The sequence below is a fragment of the Lissotriton helveticus genome, chromosome 12 (genome assembly GCF_964261635.1).
Source record: "Lissotriton helveticus chromosome 12, aLisHel1.1, whole genome shotgun sequence".
NCBI classification, from domain to species: Eukaryota; Metazoa; Chordata; class Amphibia; order Caudata; family Salamandridae; genus Lissotriton; species Lissotriton helveticus.
In genome coordinates this window covers 168,251,730-168,272,637 of record NC_136073.1, presented here as the reverse complement: position 1 = coordinate 168,272,637, position 20,908 = coordinate 168,251,730, and the positions used below count along the sequence as shown (strand labels likewise).

The window sequence follows — 20,908 nt, the reverse complement described above, 5'->3', positions numbered from 1 at the left end:
GACTTTCGTTATTCACAAAGAGCATTTACTACTCGTAAATGTCCTTTATGAATACCAAAAGTCGTAAAGTTCAACTTTTGGTATTCGCAAAGGGCATTTTTTCGTCTCACTTTTCCTTTGGGAATCGGGCCCATTATGTGGCTTTTTGTTGTGGTTGTTATGTGCTCTGTTGTTTTTTGGGCTTATGTGCTTGTGCTTCGTTATTGTATTCTGGTGTCACTATGTTGTACTAGGGTCGTGATATAGCATTCTGCTTCAACTCTTTTGTTTATTGCACCGTGTTATTTTTTAATAATTTTGTGATATTGTTTTGTGTATATTGTCCTGTTGTGATCTGTTGCTTAGAATAACTATGTTGATAAAGCTATATATCAACACAATTAAACATAACAGGGCACATCACAATAAAATAGTCAAAGCACGATGCATCAAAACAGCTAGAGTCCAAAACAACAACATCACATTGAAATATTGCAGCAACAAAACAAAAGAACGCATTACCACCGCAACACCGTGCTACACAACAAATGTGAACAAGTGTTCTTGACTCACCTCTAGAATCCTGTTTTTAGACGTAAAATGTGTTCAGAGCAAGCATGGCCTTACCGTAAACATGAACCAAGGACATAACATTGTGCCAGTCAACAATGTTTAAATTAGCATGTGCAGTTATAATCACTTCATAACAGATAAGAGACGTTAATTTGACTTTACAGTGAAACTTTGCTCTCAACCCTGAGAAAAATGTTTCGGACTGATATCACGGAGATTCGAAGAAGTGCCACTTACCTATAGGTGTTGGCTTCTTAAGTGGTAGTTGGTCAAAGAATTCCCCAAGATGGCGTCTCTTTGGAGTGATAAACTCAAAGGCGGCATATTTGAAATAATTTCAGCTCGCAGGAGGGTCGTGCTACAAACTTGGATTGTCGAGAGCACAATAAAAGTTAAAACCACTTTCACACCTGAGGATGAGCCAGGCAATTCCGCTGTACACTAAAATGTTTGGAGTATTTAAAATATTTGATGTAGTTTGAATGGACGAATGAAACAGTTTATAACTGAAATAGTTTAGAAAACCCGCAGTCACCGTTACCAGGTTTTTAGTAGAGACCAGATTGATTAAAAGGTTCAGCTTCTGATTACACTGTTAAAATCCGTTTTTTAAATTATATCCTAAAAGCTGCCACTGAATATTGCTGGGCAGTTTTCTAAAGTCACTGAGGAAGGCAAGTAAAGACACAACTGCCAATACATGCCTGGTGATTATCGAGCTATTTGAAGTGAAGGCTATGGGCGGGCGATAAATTGCACTCCGCCGACAGAGTTTGCGGAGTTTTGGCCAGCCTGCGGTATGCTTGTAATGTGGAGTTCTGGCCAAACTCTGCCACCTCTGAGTGAACAACTAGGCGTATCTCCTTATTAATGAGCCATTTGCGATGATCTATTGCAATCCTAATGCAATGCTATGCAGTTCGTAATGCAAGAATCAGGCAACTCGTAATGCACCAATCAGGCAGTTTGTAATGCGAAAATAATGTAATTCGTAAGGCAACAATCAAGCAGTTCGTAATGCAAAAATAAGGCACTTCGTAATGCAACAATCAAGAAGTTCGTAATGCAAAAATAAGGCAGTTCGTAATGCAACAATCAGGTAGTTCGTAATGCAAAAATAAGATACTTCGGTAGCAATCGCGGTGCCCTGCACGGTCTCTATGCCACCCTTACTGACTTGTGGTCAGCTACTGCCAAAACATGCCCCCAACACTGCTATGATGGAAACCAAAGTGCGGTTCCACACTCCGGTCCCGCTACTACCACTCCTCGACGTGTACGGGCTGCGATACGTGCTTGAGCGGAGGCTCGCGCTGCAAAGATGGGAAAGGCCGAGAGCGTTTCTCCTGTAGCCCGCACCCCGCCCCAGGCGGCGACACGCGCACGCTCGCTGAGCATTACCTGGGGGGTGTGATCTCACTCTCCTCGCGCCTTGGGCCTCTGGTACGACTTCATTGATCTTGGGCAGTGGAACTCGGCCCCCCCCGACGGGGATGGTTCGAGGTCTCTCCTTGGCAAAGGCAGGCCCGGGATGGATGGTATAGCTCCTCTGGGGGTGCCGGTCCAGGCCAATGGCAATGATCGCAGCACTTCTTTTCACTCTGTCGATCGAAGCAGAGTACCAGACTGCTCCAGGACACACAGTCAGGGGGCAATTCTCACGAAGGTCCCAGGCAGGCTCCAACAGGGCACACACACACAGTGTCGGTGAGACTCACTTGAGCTCCGGGTGCACATGATCACAGGGCAATCCTCGCGAATGTCTCAGGCTGCACAAAGCACACGCACACAGCTTCGCTGAGACTCACTTGGACTCCATGTACCCACGATCACAGGGCAATCCTCACGAAGGTCTCAGGCTGAGCGAAGAGCACGCACACAGCGTCGCTGAGACTCACTTGGACTCTGGGTGCACACAATCACAGGGCAGTTCTTACAAAGGTCTCAGGCTGCAAAAAGCACATGCACACAGCGTCGCTGAGACACACTTGGAAACGTTTATGTTCCTGAGTTTCCACAACAGGGAGCCAGCTCTCCTTGGGCCCTTTGGGACAAGTTACTTTAGGACGGAGCACACAGCAAAGTCCTTTCAAGCAGGGAGACACAGCACACAGCAAGGTCCCTTAGCCTCTCCTTGGTTAAATCAGCAAACTGCAGGCCAGCCCCAGAACACACAGCAGGGGTCAGTCCTTTCCTTCAGTCTCTTCAGTTGTTTCTTCCTAGGCAGAGGTTCCTCTTGATCACAAAGTAGTTTCAATCCTTTTCAGTCTAGATCAGTCAAACATTCAGGGGTTTCAGCTCTGTAATGTAAGGGAATTTTGTATAGCGCTAAACTGTCACCCAAATGGTATCCTGGCGCTTAGATTGGCCGAACAGAAGGGGCGAAGAAAAGACAAGGGGAAAAACAGAACAGAATCTAGGCCCTTGGAAATAGAATGGTTTTCAGCCTCTTCCTAAAACTGGATAGAGTATTAAGTTGCCTAAGCTCCAAAGGAAGAGCATTCCACAGTCTCATTCCACGCTCTCATAGTTATACCCCTAAATGTCTTTGAAGTCTTCGTGTTCAGGGGCCACTGACCCCTGTCCAAACCAATTCTGGGGGTCTCCCTGCCAGTGACCCTTCTTCCTTTGATAGTGGGGGCTGGGTCCTCAATCACTCAGCAGGAGATGGAGCCATTGTTTTATGGCAGCATCCCAGGCCTCTTCCCCTCCAGGGGCTACTCCTCCCCCCTACACTCAATGCATGTCAGCCATGGCTGTCTCACCTAATCCTCCCCTGGGTCAAGATATTTCCCAGATCCTATTGCATTCAAATCCAGACAGTCAATCCAACCAGGCAGAGATACACAGAATTGTTAGAACAAAAAAACAGCCACTTCTAAAAAAGTGGTTTCTAAACACGCAATTCAAAAACCACCCCCACAAAAAGATGTGTTATTAAATTGTGAGTTCAGGCACACTAAACGTCACCTCTCCATCTTAAGCCTATAGGAAGATAGGCTGGAAACATATTACATAGCCTCCATGATTCTGTCCTACGGGCCAAATGACCTTGCAACAGTGGAAAGCAAAATGGAGAGTATTTCACTGTCAGGACATTTTACACACCTTAGTACATGTCCTATCTTTCACATACACTGCACCCTGCCCAGGGGGTACCTTGGGCTACCATATGAGTGTATGATGTGCATAAAAAGGGAAGGGTAAGGCCTGGCAAGTGGGTGCACTTGTCAGGACAACAAGGCAGTTTAACAAACTGCGTGCAGGCACTGCAGTGGCAGGCCTGAGATCTTTTTTTAAGGCTACTGGTGCACAATTAGTACTGCAGGCACACTAGTAGCATTCGTATCACCAGCCCTGGCACACATAGTGCACTTTACTAGTAAGACAAACATGCCAATTATGGATAACCAATTACCATTACACTTTATATAGGGAGCACTTGCACTTTGACACTGACCAGCAGTGGCAAAGTGCCCAAGGCATCTAAGTTGGCAACGCCATGTTAGAAAAAAGGTCTAGGAGGAAGGCAAAAAGTTTAGGGAACTTTAGTCAAAAAGGGCCAAGCACAACACACAGCAAAACCAAAATGACAAAACTACAATGTGTAGAAGTTGAGATATTGAATTTCAAAAGAATAAGTGAAATAGCTTTTAGAAGCAAATAGCGGTTTAGAGGTTACTTGAGGTTATGCTGGAAAGGGCAAACGAAAGAGGTCGGGCTGACCGCAATGGAGCAAAATCCGGCTACAGGACCCACGCAAACCCTGGTGAACAAAATACCTTTACTGGCTACAACAACAAGATGCATAGTGAGATGCATCGATGAGGGTCCTGTAGGTCGAGGATTCATTGATTTTCTCCACACACTGATGGCAATGCATCGGTTCCGTAGATGGGTGCCCGGCGTCGAGAGGCATCAAGCAATGGACTGAATTTCTAGAGGGGATGTGTCAATCTCTCCTAGCTGCATCTGCCAGGAACTCTGTCTGATGCATCGATCTTGGGAAGCAAAGTGCTGGTTCCAATGTGATGGGCTGATTTTACTCTTGCAACCAGGTAAATGCTCCGGTCCTACTACATGCAGACAGGAGATGCATTGAAGTTAGTGATGCAGTGAAAGAGGCACAGGAGCAGGGGTAGAGACTTTGATGTCCCTGAGTTTCAAGAAACAGGAGGCAATCCAGCAAACCCTTGGAGCTCACTCAGAGTGACGGCAGAGTCCAGTTCTCCTTCAGCAAAGTCAGAGAGCAGCAGGCAGCAGGGCAACAAGCAGAAAAGCATACCTTCCAGATCAGCAGTCTAATTTAGAGCAATTTAGCAGCACAGCAGTTCTTCAGGCAGAGCTTTAGTTGCAAACCCGTAGTGTCTGAACTACCAGGACATGCAAAACATAAAAGTACATTTACTACCTTTTACTTGCATAGTGCCCTGCACTTAGGGCTAACTAGGGCCTACCTTAGGGGTGATTTATATGTAGTTAAAGGGGAGCTTAAGGCTTGACAAGTAGTTGTAAACGACAAGTCGACGTGGTAGTAAACTGCAGACATAAGCACTACAATAGCAGGCCTGGGACAGGTTTGATAGCCTTCTACTGAGGATGGCACAATTAGTGCTGCAAGTCCACTAGTAACATTTAACTTATAGGCCCTGGGGATATGGTATACCACTTTACAAGGGATTTATAAGTAAATTAAATATGCCAATCATGTATACACCAATTACACAAATGTTTAGGGAAGAAACACATGCACTTTAGCACTCATCAGCAGTGAGTAATGTGCTCAGAGTCCTAAGGCCAACAAAAAGATTCTGCAAAAAGTTGACTTGAACTGAAAGACGTTTGGGGGAAGAGCACCCAAAGGACGACAGGTCTAGGAACCTTCAATAGCATGAGAACAAATTGCCATCTGTTTATTAACCTTTGTTCCATTTGAGCTAGTAACCATTTTTTCTCTTAAAATCTGTAGATAATGCAGCAGATTATGGATTATTTGGCAAATGAGAGAAATTCTCATTTATACAAAAAAGCTGAGCCCACAAAATCGCATAAATCCAGTGGCCCTGGTTAAGGAAGAGAGATTTAGTGGCTGTGGCCCTATAGCCTATATATTGTGTGGTGTTAGAAGTCATTTTTCAATATTGCCATTACATATTGGAAGCCATAATATCCTATTACAAATGTACCTTTAAAATTGGACATCATTTACGGATTCAAACTCCAAATATCCCAATATTTACAATCAATTCTCCCACCTATAAATATTGGCAGTTTTATCTGCTGAAATTCATTGTGTGATGTATTTTTTATCCCAAAATTTGTAATTCCGATCTATTCAGGAGCAGGAGATTATCTGCCACCTTTTAATGAGGGTCTTTGTTGATGACTAAATAGATTTGGTCATGGAGAACCTGTGTTTTGTTAGGTGCATTTGGCTACATTCAAACTGGAATGCACCTATGGAAACACTGATCGGTGTCATCCTCATTGCCATCCAAACATCTGATAGCATGGATATCATCGGCACATGCATGAAACAAACATCCAAATGTGTGAGACAGGTTGTCCTTAGGTAACACCTAAAAGTTCAAAAGAGTGGGGATTGGAAAGGGTTCTGTGGTACTTTACACTTAAAGGTAAAATACAGACAAAAACGAGAAAGATGAAGCCTGCACATGGCTCAGCATAACAGTCAATCAAGGTCAGTGAGTGGGATCTCACTCCAATTTAGTTTAGATCACTGTATAATACAAATGAGGGGGTTGCTGAGAAAGAAATCCTTTTGAAAGTGGGCAGCTTCCTACTTGGAGTCACAATCACAGAAATGCTGGCAGCTTTACACAACATCATCCACTGCAACTTGCTTGTGTCCACTGATATTTATTCAGTGCAAATCTGTCTTGGCAGCAAAGGATGATGTTTATCCCTGAAGAAAATCAGAGACAATTCAAGATTTTACACATTAAGGCCCTCATTATGAGTGGCCCATTACAATTCTTAGCTTTTCCCCTACTTTGAAGTACCATTGCCAAGGTTGCTGCTAAGTCTGGGAATAACTTGCAGCTGTCAGTGTTCCTGTGCTGATTCTTGCATATTTTTCCTGTGTTTCAAATACCAAAAATGATAACTGCAAAGGGCCCGACAAATTACATCGTAACTCACATCATAAATCTGAAATCAAAAGACCCATTTAAAATTACACATTAGGGCCAGAGAGATATACTTTTTTTCTGCTGCTCCTGTGCAACTCTTGAAAAAGTTGAAGGGTGCATTGGAGGTCTAGGGCTGCACCGCTTAAAGTCTTATGCTGAGCAGGATCTTGATTTCACCACAGCGGAGATTGTTGACTTTTGGGTCCTGCAGGGGGGCCAGCCAGGAAGTTGGCACTGTCGGAAGTGTTGTCCTGGAGCTCCGTTCAAATAGGAGAAGCTGCAGAAGAAGATCATAATTGCCAGGGGAGCAGGCATACCTTCCAGATTGGCTCTGTGAGGGAGAACAGCTCTTCAGACCTGTGCAGGTGTGGGCATAGAGGAGATCATGGGCTTTCCAATCCGTCATGGAGTAAGAGCATGCCAAGGCCATAGGAGAGCCTAAAGTGATCAGGCAGGGGAAAGAGGAGCCCTACAATGACCCTTCCCTGCAGTGCGCAGATGTCCCACACAGTGAGTCAGGAGAACTCGCTGGAACAGCGTGCTCAGTAGCTATTTTAGCCTCTTTAGTTTTGACCACAAGACGTTCTCCACACTAACTTCCCGGTGTAGTGGATGATAAAGCCTCACCCTCCACATAAAGGAAGCAAACCCCTTGTGTTGCTGCACCGAGAGACTTCCTTCATAAGCTTTAAACAAGAGTTGTAAGGCAAGAGCTTTCCTCGTAGCCCGAGGTGTTTTGTTTAAGTAGTGACTCAAGCCACCACTGCTTTAGAAACTGAAGGCTCCAGCTGCTTTCAATGTGACCAGTTCTTGTGGCTTATCTCAGCGACCCCGAGCACCAGTTACCATGGAAGAGGTACTGTTGGAAAGAGTAGAATCTCACCTTTCCATTAGTATCTCTCACTAATGGATCCCTGCTTGGGCAGTTCTTCAAGAGTTTGCTTCCCGTGCTGGAATCCATCCAGTAGCCATTAGGGATGACTTTGAAGGATGAGCGCCTTCCAAGACATGGCCACTTACAGCCTTCCCCCGACAAGGCTCCAACAGTCTATCTGTCCCCTGTAGGGCAGATTGGAGTTTTTTCTGACTTTCTCATAACGGGGTTGGCCGCATCTTGCCATGACATTGCACTATATCCCCTAACAGACTTTTCGCCCACAGGGCGCATCTGTGGATTTATCCAAAATCTACCCTCCTATGGGGGCTGTTATAAATCCTATTCGACCACCAGGACTCTGAAAGGTAGAGAGTGGCACCTCCTGATTTGGAAATTGCTTCCTTTATTCACCAACGAACTCAAAAGTCTTTCTGTCACCTCTCAGGTAGGGCAGATTAGGGATTAACAAATCTGCGCTATAGCGAGTGGAGGGGAAGGAATCAAATTAGACCCCAGGGATTGTTAATTGAAAAAATGGGTGTTGGTTGGCCTATCATACCATCAGGCCATTTGTCCCCTCCCCACCACTAGATTGTGGAGTTTATCTCGATTCTGCCTTCCCTTTGAAGGACACAAAGCTCATTAGACATCCCCAGGCTGTGGAAGCTGGGGGAACAGCCCCACCAGGCATAGCAAGCTACTCCTCTCACCCACAGAAGGCCTCCAAAATCTTACTGCCCACTCGGGGCAGAATGGATGGGTGGACCCCTAATCTGCCAACATCAAGGGGACAGAAAGTTACCTACTCACCAGTAAACAACCTTTACAACGCAAATTTTACATCGCAGAGCCTTTACAATGCAACCATTACAACGCAAACTATTACAACGCATTGCTCTGGGGGGCGCTCTAGGATAGGAAATAGGTTAATTTACTATCCAATAACCTTCCCTAGTGTCCATGGGGACTGGAGTTGGAATAGTAAATTAAACTATTCACTATCCAGCACCCCAAAGCACTATGCGTTGTAATGGACTGCGTTGTAATACTTGCGTTGTAAAGGCATGCGATGTAAAAGCATGTGTTGTAATGTCATACATCCCTACTCACCAAGGCTGTTTTTTTTTTTATAAACAAAATGGAGTTATGACTAGCTTGTCCTGCCTTCTGAACGTACTCCTCACCACTAAAGCTCCAAAAGATGTCCTACTCCTCTGGGGAGCAGAAACCCAACTGGAAGCAACGGAAATCTTTTATTTAATTTTTTTTTGAGATATTGGGCCCTACCCCCACCCCTAAAGCCCCAACAGTATTTCTGTCACCTTGGGAAAAATTAGGCGATTTACTCACAGTATGCCCCCTGGGGGTCAGCTTTTGAAAAAACATCTTTTGTGCAGCATTCCCCCAGAATGTTGCCTTCTTTTTCTGAACCAGTTTTTGTTGGCCATAGGACTCAGCACTTTACTCTTGCGAACCACTGGTAAAGAACTTGTGCTCTCCCTTTTAAACATGGTAAGATTGGCATATACCCAATTGGCACATTTCATTTACTAATAAGTTCCTAGTATATGGTATTACATGTACCCATGACCTGTAAATTAAATGCTACTAGTGGGCTTCAGCACTCATTGCGCCACCTGCTAAAGTAGTCTGTAAAACATATCCAGGCCTGTTGTTCCTGCCCACGTGGGCAGTTTTAAAACTGCCATTTTGACCTGGTAAAACAAACTTTTATCTAGCTTAAACATACTTATAAGTCACCACTAAGGTAGGCAATTAAAGCCCATAGGCCGGGGTGTATGGTATGTAAAAACTAGGATATGCATAATCAGTGTTTTTATGTGTCCTGTCAGTGCAAAATCGACAAAGTTGTTGTTCAAAGTGACAAGGCTGGCTTTCCCACAGTTTAACAATGGGTTACACTGTTACTTTTAATAAGTGACAAATTCTGTTTTCTGAATAGCTAGAACAATGTTTCAAGGATTTACTTTAATAGTAATTTAAAATATCACTAAAATAATCAAGTTGTATTTTAGATGATTATTTTGAAAATAAAACTTTTAGAAAGTTGCAACTTTCCTGCTTAAAACTAAAATACTTTCCAGCCAGTGCCCAGCTGTCACCTAACCCCTGATGACTCTCCTGTGGTGAGATGTGTATTGGTCCCAGACAGTAGACACTGGGCCCTGGGAATGTGATGGGGGACTCCTGGCCTGAGGAACTGTGCCCAGCCCATTTCCTGAGATTTAAGGAATGCCTACCATGTCATGAGCAGATGGAGCGCACACCAAGCCTATCTCCCCTTTGTCTCTCTAGTGAGGCTGGAACCAAACCAAGAGGCAGTAGAAGACCTTACGAGAACGGATTTGATGGTTGGACAAAGGCTTGCCTTCGACCCATAGGCTGGCACTGTACATAAAATGTGACCCCATCGACCCCTCCTCAGAACATTCCAGGACCTGCGAAGATCAGAAGAAGAATTATCCTGCTGACTGAAACCTGAAGGAAGACTGGACCTGCTTTCTTTGAACCCAGGGTCCCAGAATTGACTCCAAGGGTAAGTTGGCTGAACTCATATTTGAGCGACAGGACAAAACAAGCTTCCAACAGGCCGTTCCCTGCAACTGTACAGCTGACCTGGACCAACTGGACCCACCCTGGACCCTGCTTCTACTCTCTCTTGGATTGAGTCCTGACTCCCAAATGGTACCCCCAGGTCCTGCACCTTTGGCTGGTGTTAGAATGCACTCCTCCTGTCCAAACTGCAAATGCTAGGATGTATAAAGTTTTGCACACTTTCTGTCTGGACTACACTGTTAGTAACCTGTTGCCACCTAGCCCCGCATCAGATCCAGTTTGCAGCTTGCCTCGACAACTTTTCTCCAAAAAGTTGTTTTAGTCTGAAAGTAAATTTTTCACCAGGAAGAAGAAACCTGGTCCTTGTATCCGAATGGCAGTTTATTTCTGTCAGCCCTAACCTTTGAATTTGGCCCCGTCTAGTGCAACCAGATAACCTCTGTTGGCTCTTTGTGCTTTTTGGTGCTATTTCTAATCCATACTTTAAAAATGCACATCTCTGATTCCACGGATTGGAGTTTTGTTGTTTTATTGTCATTTTGTGTAGTAAAATGTGCTACATTTTTGTAAATTGGTTTGTGATTCTTTTTGTGCTGTGTATGACGCTTTATTGCTGTTTGAGTGCTGCAATAATATTTTACATATTGCCTCTAAGTTAAACTTGACTGCTTTGTGCCAAGAATTACCAGTGGGTTAGGCACAGATTTATTTAGTGACTTTAGTGGTTCACTATGACAAGGATTGTGATTATTAATTGAGGTGGATTCTCACCCACTCAACTAACACTTCAATTTCTTACAGTCGGAAAAGCTCACTAGATGCCGGGGGAATATGAAAAAGCAGGAGGTGTGGGGGTGAAATGTTCTGTTGGGCATATCTTCAAAACCCAAAAGCTCCAACAGACTTTTGCCCCCCCCCGGGAGGCAGATAGGTGGATTTACTCCCAATTTCACTCCAATCTGTGCAGAAAAAGGTGCAGAAACTGCACTAGCCAGCAGTGGTCGTTACGTCCCCTGGGCACTTATTACTGTAGAAGTAGTAAAGAGGTCACAGCTGCTTCTGCAACTCCTTTTACAATGTGGATGAAGCTGGGGATGGTCTCAATGCAAATAAGGGAACATTTTGAGCTTGTTTTATACTATATACAAGGCACAGTGGCACAAATATTCCTCTAGGCATCCTTCTCCTTAAAGAGAAGCCAGTCCATGTAGGAACTTGGGTTACTGGTTGAGGGGGGTGAAACCCTACTCAAGCAGCGATCACAGTTCTTGTCAGGGTGAAACACAATCAAACCCCAAATTAACCTGTGCTTAACACTCTGATAGAATGGCACAAAGGCATGCAGGCTTAACTTAGAGGCAAAGTGTAAAGTATTTAGGCATAAGACAAACAGTAATAAAGTAAAAACACACCACAAGAAAAATCCCACAACAATTTAGAAAAATAGATTAAAAAGTATTACATTATTTGACATCAAAGCAACAAAAAATCCAATCAGTTAAGCCAGAGATTTGCAATTTTAAATATTTAGGTAATGTGTACTGCTTAAAAGCACAATAAGCCAGCTGTGGTTATCTTTTTGCACCCGTCCAGGACTGATACAGGGACCAAGCTAGGCCCGCTTAACAAAGTAGCTTAACTCCTTCTTTGAGGACGCGTTGCTCAGCAGTTGTTCCCATGAGCTATGGGGTGTGACATGAGGTCCTGTGTTGAGGATGCATCCACAGAGGCAATTCCGTGGAGCTGCGATGCAAGGTGCTGCATTGAGAGTGTGTCGTGCATCAGTGGTTTCGAGGAGTTTTAGGGCTGCAATGGGAGGTTCTGCTTTGAGTAGGCATCACGCAGTGGCTGTTCTGAAGGAATGTGGAGATCTGCATCACAGATGCATCACATAGCAGTGTTTCAAATGGGGAGCTGCAAGGAGATGAGTTGTGCTGTATGTGTTCTACCCAAAAGACCAGAGCACCTTCAGTCCCACTTCCAATGATCCAGGACTGTGTTGGCGCCACTTGAGGACAAGACTCACAGCAGGTACAATCCAGGTACATAGTTCCTGGTGGTTGGAGCCTTTTCTGTCCCCAAGGCTAGGGACACTAAAGACTAGGGTGAAACCCTTTGTGAGTGTGCAGAGACAGAATATTTGTGATGAGCAAGTGTGACAGGTAAGAGCTCTGGCACACTACCAAGTCAGAGATGGCCCATCTTCAAAAAACCTATTACCCCTTTGTCTCAAAGTCTGGGAACAACAAACACAGAGTAACTGCTAGATGTACTTAGTCATGTGACCCAGGATACAGGCTGCAGGCACCAAATTGTTGGGACAAGAAAATGTCAACTTTCTAAAAGTGGTATTTTCAGAATTGGGACCTAAATTCTGCCATTGCCATTAAAGTGGGTTTCAAATAACAATTCTTTAGACACCAAACGTGAAATAACCTACCTGCTACTAATTACAAGTTATCACTTATTAAATGTAGTAAGGTAACCCAATGTTAACCTATGGGAGAGGAAGCCTTGCATTAGTAAAATATAATGTTTAGAGCTTTTCATTACTAGGACAATCTATACTACTATTATAAAGGAAGAACTTTGAACCTTTGAGGCTGGTATACTCGGGAACCAACGCGCCAATACACACACCTGATACATCGTTGTAATTGTCAGGGTGTGCAGATGGACATAGGCTATATAAATTAAAAAAATATAAGTTATTTAAAAAATGTACGAGAAAAAAAAGTAGTCCCATGGAAGTAGCGCCGGCCGCGACGTGCGTGCTCACATTAGGAGCGCGGGGAGGAGCGGCGTCCAGAAGCGCGAGGAGGAGCGACGGACATGAGCGCGGGGAGGAGCGGCGGACAGGTGGGGAGAGGCGGTGAGGAGCTGGGGACAGGCTGGGAGGAGCGGCAGACAGGCGGGGAGGAGCGGTGGACCGGTGAACATAGGAGCGCGGGGCGGTGCAGCGGATGAGGTAAGGCTCCGGGGGACCCACGGACAATATCAGGGCGGACGGGGGCCCTGAAGCCAAGGTCGGACGGGCTGCTACTCCGGGGGACCCACGGACAATGTCGGGGCAGGCGGGGGCCGGGGCGGGTGGGGGCCCTGAAGCCTGATTGCTCCTGGACAAGGTCTGGACGGGCTGCTAGTTAAATCTAAAAGTGCATGTCTAACTCTTTAAATACACTGCACCCTGTCTTAAAAGCTGTTAATGGCCTATCCTAGGAGTGACATACATGAATTAAAAAGGAAGGTTTAGACGTGGAAAAAATTCATTTTGACAGGTCGAAATAGCATGTTAAAACTGTACACACAGACTGCATTGACAGACCTGAGGCATGTTTAAAAGGCTCCTTGAGTGGGTGCCACAATGAAAAAGCATTTAATGTACAGGCCTCAGGTACAAATAAATTAAATGTGCCAATTGGGTTGAAGGCAATGTTACAATGTTTAAGGGGGAGAGCGCAATCACTTTAGCAAGGGTAACAGTGGTAAAGTGATGTCTAGAAAAGCGCTACCCCGCTAAGAGACACTGATATTGGAGTGGGTAGGGGAATGAAAAAAGCGAAAACTCACCTGCAAATAATTCTTTACAATGGAGTCAACAGTATATATAGGCCACAGAAGACTTTTAATACAGTAAAGATTTTCTCAAATATACTTTATTTATATTTATATTAATTTTCCTTTTAAGTTCTTCATTTCTGTTTTAAGTGTGCATTTTTAGAAAAACAACTCATGATAAGACAATTATAATTCTCTCAACCTTCAACAATTATATTTCATCACACTCACATATCACACATGCCCATCATCCAAAGCAATTCAGTTTTCCACACTATAAAACCATCAAATATGTGTACCCATGGAAGGAAGAAATCATCACTAATTGTGATGCCTTATTTAAACAAATAAAAATGTACTGTAATTTCTCACAGATCATTTCTGTTTTCATATCTAGACATATGTATTGTTTTCTGCTTACTTGTCTTGTTTCAAATATGTAAAATGTATTTTATATTTTTCATACATTCTTTTGAGACAGTGTTCCAAAGGCTATGTCACTGGTGTCAACTCTTGTTTCGCTGTTGGTGGTTCACAGACCAAGGACCTTCTTTGGGGGCACAGAGATGATCTGTGAATAAATAGCCCCAAAAAACAACAGAGCATGGAGGGAGGAAAACATAGTGGCAATATCATAGAATCAATCTTAAATAAAGAAAAATCTTTTTTTAAGCTGAGAAAATGCCCCACAGTGCACCCAGGAATTTGATAATCATTCTATCAAACACCCTTACATTCTTCCATTTCTCCATTCATTTTTGGTACCGTCTAACCAAAGTGTAATTCTGTAATTTGTATGTGCATCTACTCTATAGCGGCGTAAAAAGTTTCCACGAACCTTGTGATTACCTTATGGAGCCTTTATTTTACTGTGTGCTGTTGTCCTATCTTTCTTCCTTTAGATAGAGTACTCATTCAAGGTGAAGAGGCATGCTGCTAAAATACCCGCATTGTTGTAAAAGACAACGATAATTTTGCTTATATTGGCACTAGACCTGTTCACGCACCGCTCAATTGGTGGTCAGGTCAATGGGGATTGTCCTATGCGGGTAAGGAAAACCACTGTGTTTGCAGATGCCAAAGGTGGCTAGATTTGTTGAAATATATGTGAACACAGGGTTAAATACCAAATCAGAAAGCCAATTGTGGCTGAAGAAGGCGAATAATGCATTATAGAGCATTTCCAGGTAGAGGTAAGAACAACTTTAAACAACTAGGAGTTGCTGTCAGACTGTAGTCCTGGACAATCCAGTTATTCTTTTAACATCCAGTTTATATAATGCAAGATTTAGGCTAATCCTCTATTCGAGCATGTTGAGAAGAATTTCTGCATAAAGTTAAGGCTGGTTTGTGGGAGCTTCTAGGTCAGCTGCAGGGGCTTTTCTGGAAATTCCTGCCCCACGTGGTCTTCTGGGAGACGTGAAAAGTACTCCAGAAGTCAACACGGGTACAAAAGGAAAAGAAGTTTCCCTTCCACCGGAATGCAGCATCACTTAACATGCAACATCCCTTGAGAAAGGCCTCAAACAAGAATTTCTGGGAGCCTTAAAATGTATGGAGGGGCGCAGCTGTAAACTGTCCAGTAATAAGGGTCTTATTTGGATGTTGGCGGACTGGTCCAAACTTTGGCAGATATCCCTTCTACCTTATTGTAAGTGCATTACGCCCCGTGGCCCTTGTAGTATGGCAGACATGATATCTGGCACGTTTTGACGGGGTTTCCAATCCGCACTCTAAATTCTGTAGTTAACATTAGGGGGCGATACATTAATGTAAGTGAATTAAAAAAATGTACAAGTTGATTGTTTAGAGTTGAGTGTGAGAACACTCAGAAGTGACATTTTTAGCTATCATCTGTTTCTAGGTGAGTTATTAATGGTCTCTCCTGAATGCAGTGTCTCAAACGAAAATTGGGGTCAGAGCTTGGAATATTTCAGACTTCTTTCCAGAGAATCAATGATTTTATCTTTCAAGAGCGGAACAGAGGGGTGTTGGGGGGGTAGGTGTTATGTCTTGAAGAGCCTATATGTCTCGCTAGCTTTATAAGACTGTGCGTAAAACACTGTGATTTATTTTGTTGTTGCAGCCACTCTGATATGCCAGAATGGAGGGACTTTATCTACCGCTGGCAACAAATGCAACTGCCCGCCTAGTTATGGTGGGAAAACTTGTGAAGAACCCCTGAAGGTGTGCCAGAACAACGGGACCTTGGATCCATATAAATGTGTATGTACCGAAGATTTCTACGGGGACGTGTGCCAATATCCCGTGGATGAGATAGAAGTCGGTAAGCAAGGCTATGAATTCATTATTATAAGACTGTCACAGCTTGAGGGATTCACAGCATGAACAGAAGAGCTGCTTGAACAGAAGCATGTCCTTGTTCTCTGAGTGAGCTGCATGTGCAATAACTGAGAACTCTCTACTTTGAGTAATACAACATCTAACAACATGACAACATTTATAAAAAATAATTATGCCAATCATAATCATAATAATAATAGCCATCAGATTCAAGCATTAATGGAATTGACATTTGATATACGATGTACCACAAACTATTTTATTTCCTGGCACTGAAATAATGCTTGTGATATATACACAACGCTCGAATTTGGAGTAACACGTAGAGAGGACTCTGCGCATCATGATTCCCCGATTTGATGTGAAATGTGTCCACAGACTGGAAAGTCAAAATAGGCGCAACTTCTGTTAGCACCCAATTTGGCATTTTCCACTGTAATGTGACCTTACAGAGCAAAAGGAGATTCATGCTATTGCACCTTTGGCTCGCTGCTAAGGCACCTGAATATTGTGGTTCAACGTGTAATTGTATGTGGCTAACTACCCCTGACGAGGCGTTCAATTGTTATTGGGAATGGTGGGCGTGATAGATGTATGGATTGACAAAAATATTGTGCCCCAAAAATATTGCCCTGCTGGAGTTATTGCCAAACACATTATCAAAAATATCTGGCACAATGTATGCATCCAATATTTAGGACACCGTCTCTAGTGTTTTTGCCCAGAAGTCTTCAAATACCTTAGATTGAGCTAACAATATGGATAAATGTTCCAGAATTCCCACATCTATTGTATATAACATAGAGGGACCTTATAATTTAGCTGGCTGCTTGTCTAGTAATACGTATATAATGGATTCTTAGGAGCGTCAAGGGTAAAAATAGTTACATATCAATTTATGGACATGTTTAATTCAATCACAAATATAGTATTATTCATTTTGGACTGCTGAAGAAAAAAATCTTGGACTGCATTTAAAATCCACCTATAATTCTAAAAGTAACCCCTTGCTGGGATATTTCTTAATTGAAAGGAAGCGCATGTTACAAAATTTTTGGACTTGAAAATACTACACATATTTTTTGTGTGTGTGAAATGTTGGACTTCAGGAAAGATTATTGAATTAAAGTGAGGTTGATTCCTTGGTTGACATTGCATGGCACTAACAAACTTAGTGGCTTATTACGATGTTGGTCGGAAAGCGTCTGTCCGACACGGTCCCAGACTCGGGACCAACCAACCTCCGGCCATTGGTTCCGACCGCCTAATTACGATGAGACGTAACACGGTTTGATCGCATTCTTCCTTTTCTCTATGGGAGCTTGTGTTACGGTCATACACCGGCTGTAATAAAGGCTCCCATAGAAAAATAGGGGTGTGGAAATTTCTGCACGCTGTGGCAGGCACCCGATGGTACCCGCCACATAGTGCAGGGATTTACAGGGGGGTAACCCAGGTACCCCCTCGACCATGGGCTGTATGGCGTGGAAGCAAGAGGGTTCTACTAGGGGCCCCCAAAGTCGCTTTCCATGTCAGAAAGACCAGCATGGAATGGCTGTTTGGAACCAACATTGTAATCCCTTGGTCGGAAATGCTATCCGTAGGGCATTACGGTGCAGTTCCGACCGACTGTGAGATTCCGAGAACTGGTCAAAACTGCGTCAGAAAGACCAATCAGTTTTTGCTTCGACGGCCGATATCATAATTCGGCAGTCAGAACGCAAATGAACTGACCAAGTCAGAAAGCCTCTGACACGGGTTGAAAAGCTTATGACTGGCGGTCAGAGGCTTTCTGACCAACATTGTAATTAGACCCTTGGTGTATAAAAGCCCTCACATTACCTGGCTTTGAGACCTTTGCTGGGTCAGCACTTAACTATTCAACAACAGTTAAAAATGTCTGGAGGTGTGGTGCAGTACTTTTTGGTTGTCCACTGCCTTAAAGAAATGGAAATCACCCTTGTTCTCCTATTTGCACTCGCTGTACTAGTAAAATTTGTTAAAACCTTGAAAGGAAATGAGAGTGCTCTAATAATGAATATTTACATCAATCTTGCCCCAAAACAATGACAGGGAATGCTCGGGTACAACTAAAATGTCCTCCCAAATTTCCATATATAGTTTTAATAAATCTTTGGCAAATTTGCCCATAATTCTATTTATTTATTCTTTAAAGGCAAACATTGGTGACACTCTTGATAAATGCATCAAATGTGGCCATCTGGAACTGCAAATTAACAAAGTGTATGGATACATAAGGTAGTGTCACTGGTTGAACAAACCAAGAAAAGTTTTAGGTTTAGTGAGCAGTAAATAAAAATGTCCATCCTTATTCTCCAGAGTCTAATGCTCATCCACCAAATTAAAGAAATTGGGCATAATAGAATACATCGCTGACAAACATAATTAAATTAAGAAACAGCTGGATTAAAATCTATCCTCAGCAAAGCAGTCAATTGCCCAGATATATGGCCAGATACCCATGTTTACTCGTAAAAACACAGTGTCCATCTCTAACATGTAAGGCCAATTAGGGAATCGCTGGATCCAAATGATTCAGGTGCCGTTTCAAGGTCAAAATACAGAGGTGCATTTCTCAGCCTCTGTAGATGCTTGGTAGTTTGAAGCTAATAGCATTATGCTGTCCTGAACATTATCCTACCTGATATTCCAGGAAACCCAAATCCTTGATACATCTAATCAAGTAAGAAAAGCAAATATGTGGAAAACCTCTCACTTGGGATACCTAAAACATAAAAGAAAATTATAGTTTAAAGTGAGGTCAGTTTGAGTGCCATATTTTTAAAACATATAGTGAAACAAGGAAATTACATTCTGATGTAGACTGGGTACTCACAAAAGGCATTTAGTAGTAGTAAAGTTAGGGATCTTAACTTCACTACTACTAAATGCCTTTAGTGAATACTCAAATTTGTAAAGTTAGGATTTTGTCTCAGAATAATTTTGTGATTAGGGCCCCAAGTTTCTAAGAGGATATTTCCCAGCCACTAGGGTTGACTTCTACATCATTCCAGTTCATCATCCCCGTTTTACTGATATTTATCCTATAATAAGAAACCCGACAATGAAAAAGTTCTCTCCCCATTGGAGTACAAATGTATTATTTTTAAATATGAGATCTGTTAGTAAATAACTTTGTCAACTTTTAAAAAAATCTACTCATAAATTTAAGTGGAAGATTAGAAAAAAACTTTGATATTTGCTAAAATGATATTATTGTAAAATTATGGAGCTTTTAAGTAACAGCAAGGATTGGAAGTTTGAGTACACAGATGTGGAACAGTGATGCTGGACTCGCATGGATCTCTCTCGTTATCTTCGTTTGGACCCTTTAAAAATATATAACAAGCCTTTAATGTCCAAAGCCCATCACAATGCATATTTACTTCAGCCCACAACACATGAAAGGCTTCATATTCAGAATTTCCAATTCCAAGAAAATGGCATTCAAGAGCGCCTCATATTTATCTTGAATGGAGAATGTTAGCCTTCTGTGGTGAAGATGTAGCAGAACATAGGGGAGTCTACTGAGTGCTGCTGGTATTGGAAGTTAATTTTACACCCAGTATTTCAGATATTTTTTCTAGTATGGAAGACACAGGTATTTGAAAGTTTGTAGAGTTATATATAATTTTGCACATAATTATAATTTTTAATATACAATTTATTGGATTAATAGAATATTAGTTTTCTAGAGCACTAACCAAAATTTCTATGGTGACTAGAAACCCATTTGTTTGTTAATTTACTGCCACCTCCTCCGTAGGAAATGCTTTCAATACTAAAGCTCTGATTCTGCCAGCTTGGAGTTGGATGTGCCTTACAATTGTCATGAATACAGAATGTCAGCACTCTAGTTGTTCATTAGAACTCTGTTAAAGCTGTAGTGGAATAAAAGGCAATAAACTGACAGACAGATGCTTCTGTTGAAAGCATATGTTTTTATCAGCATCTCATACATTTTTTTCTCACAAGTCTTAAGGTATTTGTGACTTTATAGAAAATGTGTTCTCAATTTAGCTTCTGGAGCACCTTCCAGACCTATGAAAAAATCATGAGAGGAAACCAGATTCTTTTAAACACAATTCTTAATGTTCCAGCAGAAGATGAGCATTACCATTGTCAAATCACCCTATAAATTACTGCAATTCCTAACTTTAGTAAGATGCCACCAACAAATGATTTATATTGATTATATTAAAACTGAAATCAATTATCTCTCTTCATATTTCATTTTTGTGAGCCTTACAACCAGACGCACACTACAATCCATTTCAATGGACTAAAAATGACAGAGCCTTCCCATCAAAAAAACTTCTCTTACCTTAAACCTAAATAGTGTTACGACAGTGGGGAATCTTGAGAAGAATGTTCTCTTTTCACAAACCAAGACAAAGGTCACAGAGTGTGACCAATGCCTTTCTCAGTGTTTCCAAAACAATTATTGAAAGCATATGCCCAAAAACAAGCATTTGACATGCAATTGTTCTCACCCTTGGGACCTTATATGTATTTAGCTATGCAGCACATTAGCCTGGGTGTTGAAACACCTACTGTTCTTTAACATGGAGGGAAAGTAAGCCCCAAACTGCGTGACATGCCAGGTATGGGAACACATGGAGAGAAATATTGTCTTTCAGCGGTAAATGGTACAGTACAAAGCTCTGTTTTTAATATAAAAGCAGGGCCTTTGGTGGTCATATCATTGAAAATACAAGATTTGAAAAAAATATTATCGTCTATGGGTGCTCGTGGAGGACAATGTCTATGGACTGGAATCTAGAGAATGCTGAAGTGATTCTGGTATTGCACTGACCTATGATGGTCGTTTTCTATCAAAAAGTTAAATAGAGGCAGTTGCCAGAAA

The 20,908-nt window shown here is 42.5% G+C and overlaps 1 protein-coding gene and 1 long non-coding RNA gene across 2 annotated transcripts in view; one reads left to right on the top strand and one right to left on the bottom strand.

Moving 5' to 3' along the window:
• The window catches only part of LOC144799010 (uncharacterized), a 449,787-nt gene that overhangs the window by 131,998 nt on the left and 296,881 nt on the right, over positions 1 to 20,908 (top strand). Inside the window, exon 3 of the mRNA XM_078670160.1 lies at positions 15,803 to 16,003. Coding sequence (XP_078526286.1) covers positions 15,803 to 16,003 — 201 coding nt within the window. The remainder of the gene's footprint in view (positions 1 to 15,802; positions 16,004 to 20,908) is intronic.
• On the bottom strand, positions 4,311 to 10,241 carry LOC144799012 (uncharacterized). Its single transcript, XR_013603725.1, has 3 exons — positions 8,680 to 10,241; positions 7,609 to 8,383; positions 4,311 to 7,422 (listed from the first exon to the last, which is right to left on the bottom strand). It is a non-coding gene; the product is annotated as an uncharacterized LOC144799012 (long non-coding RNA).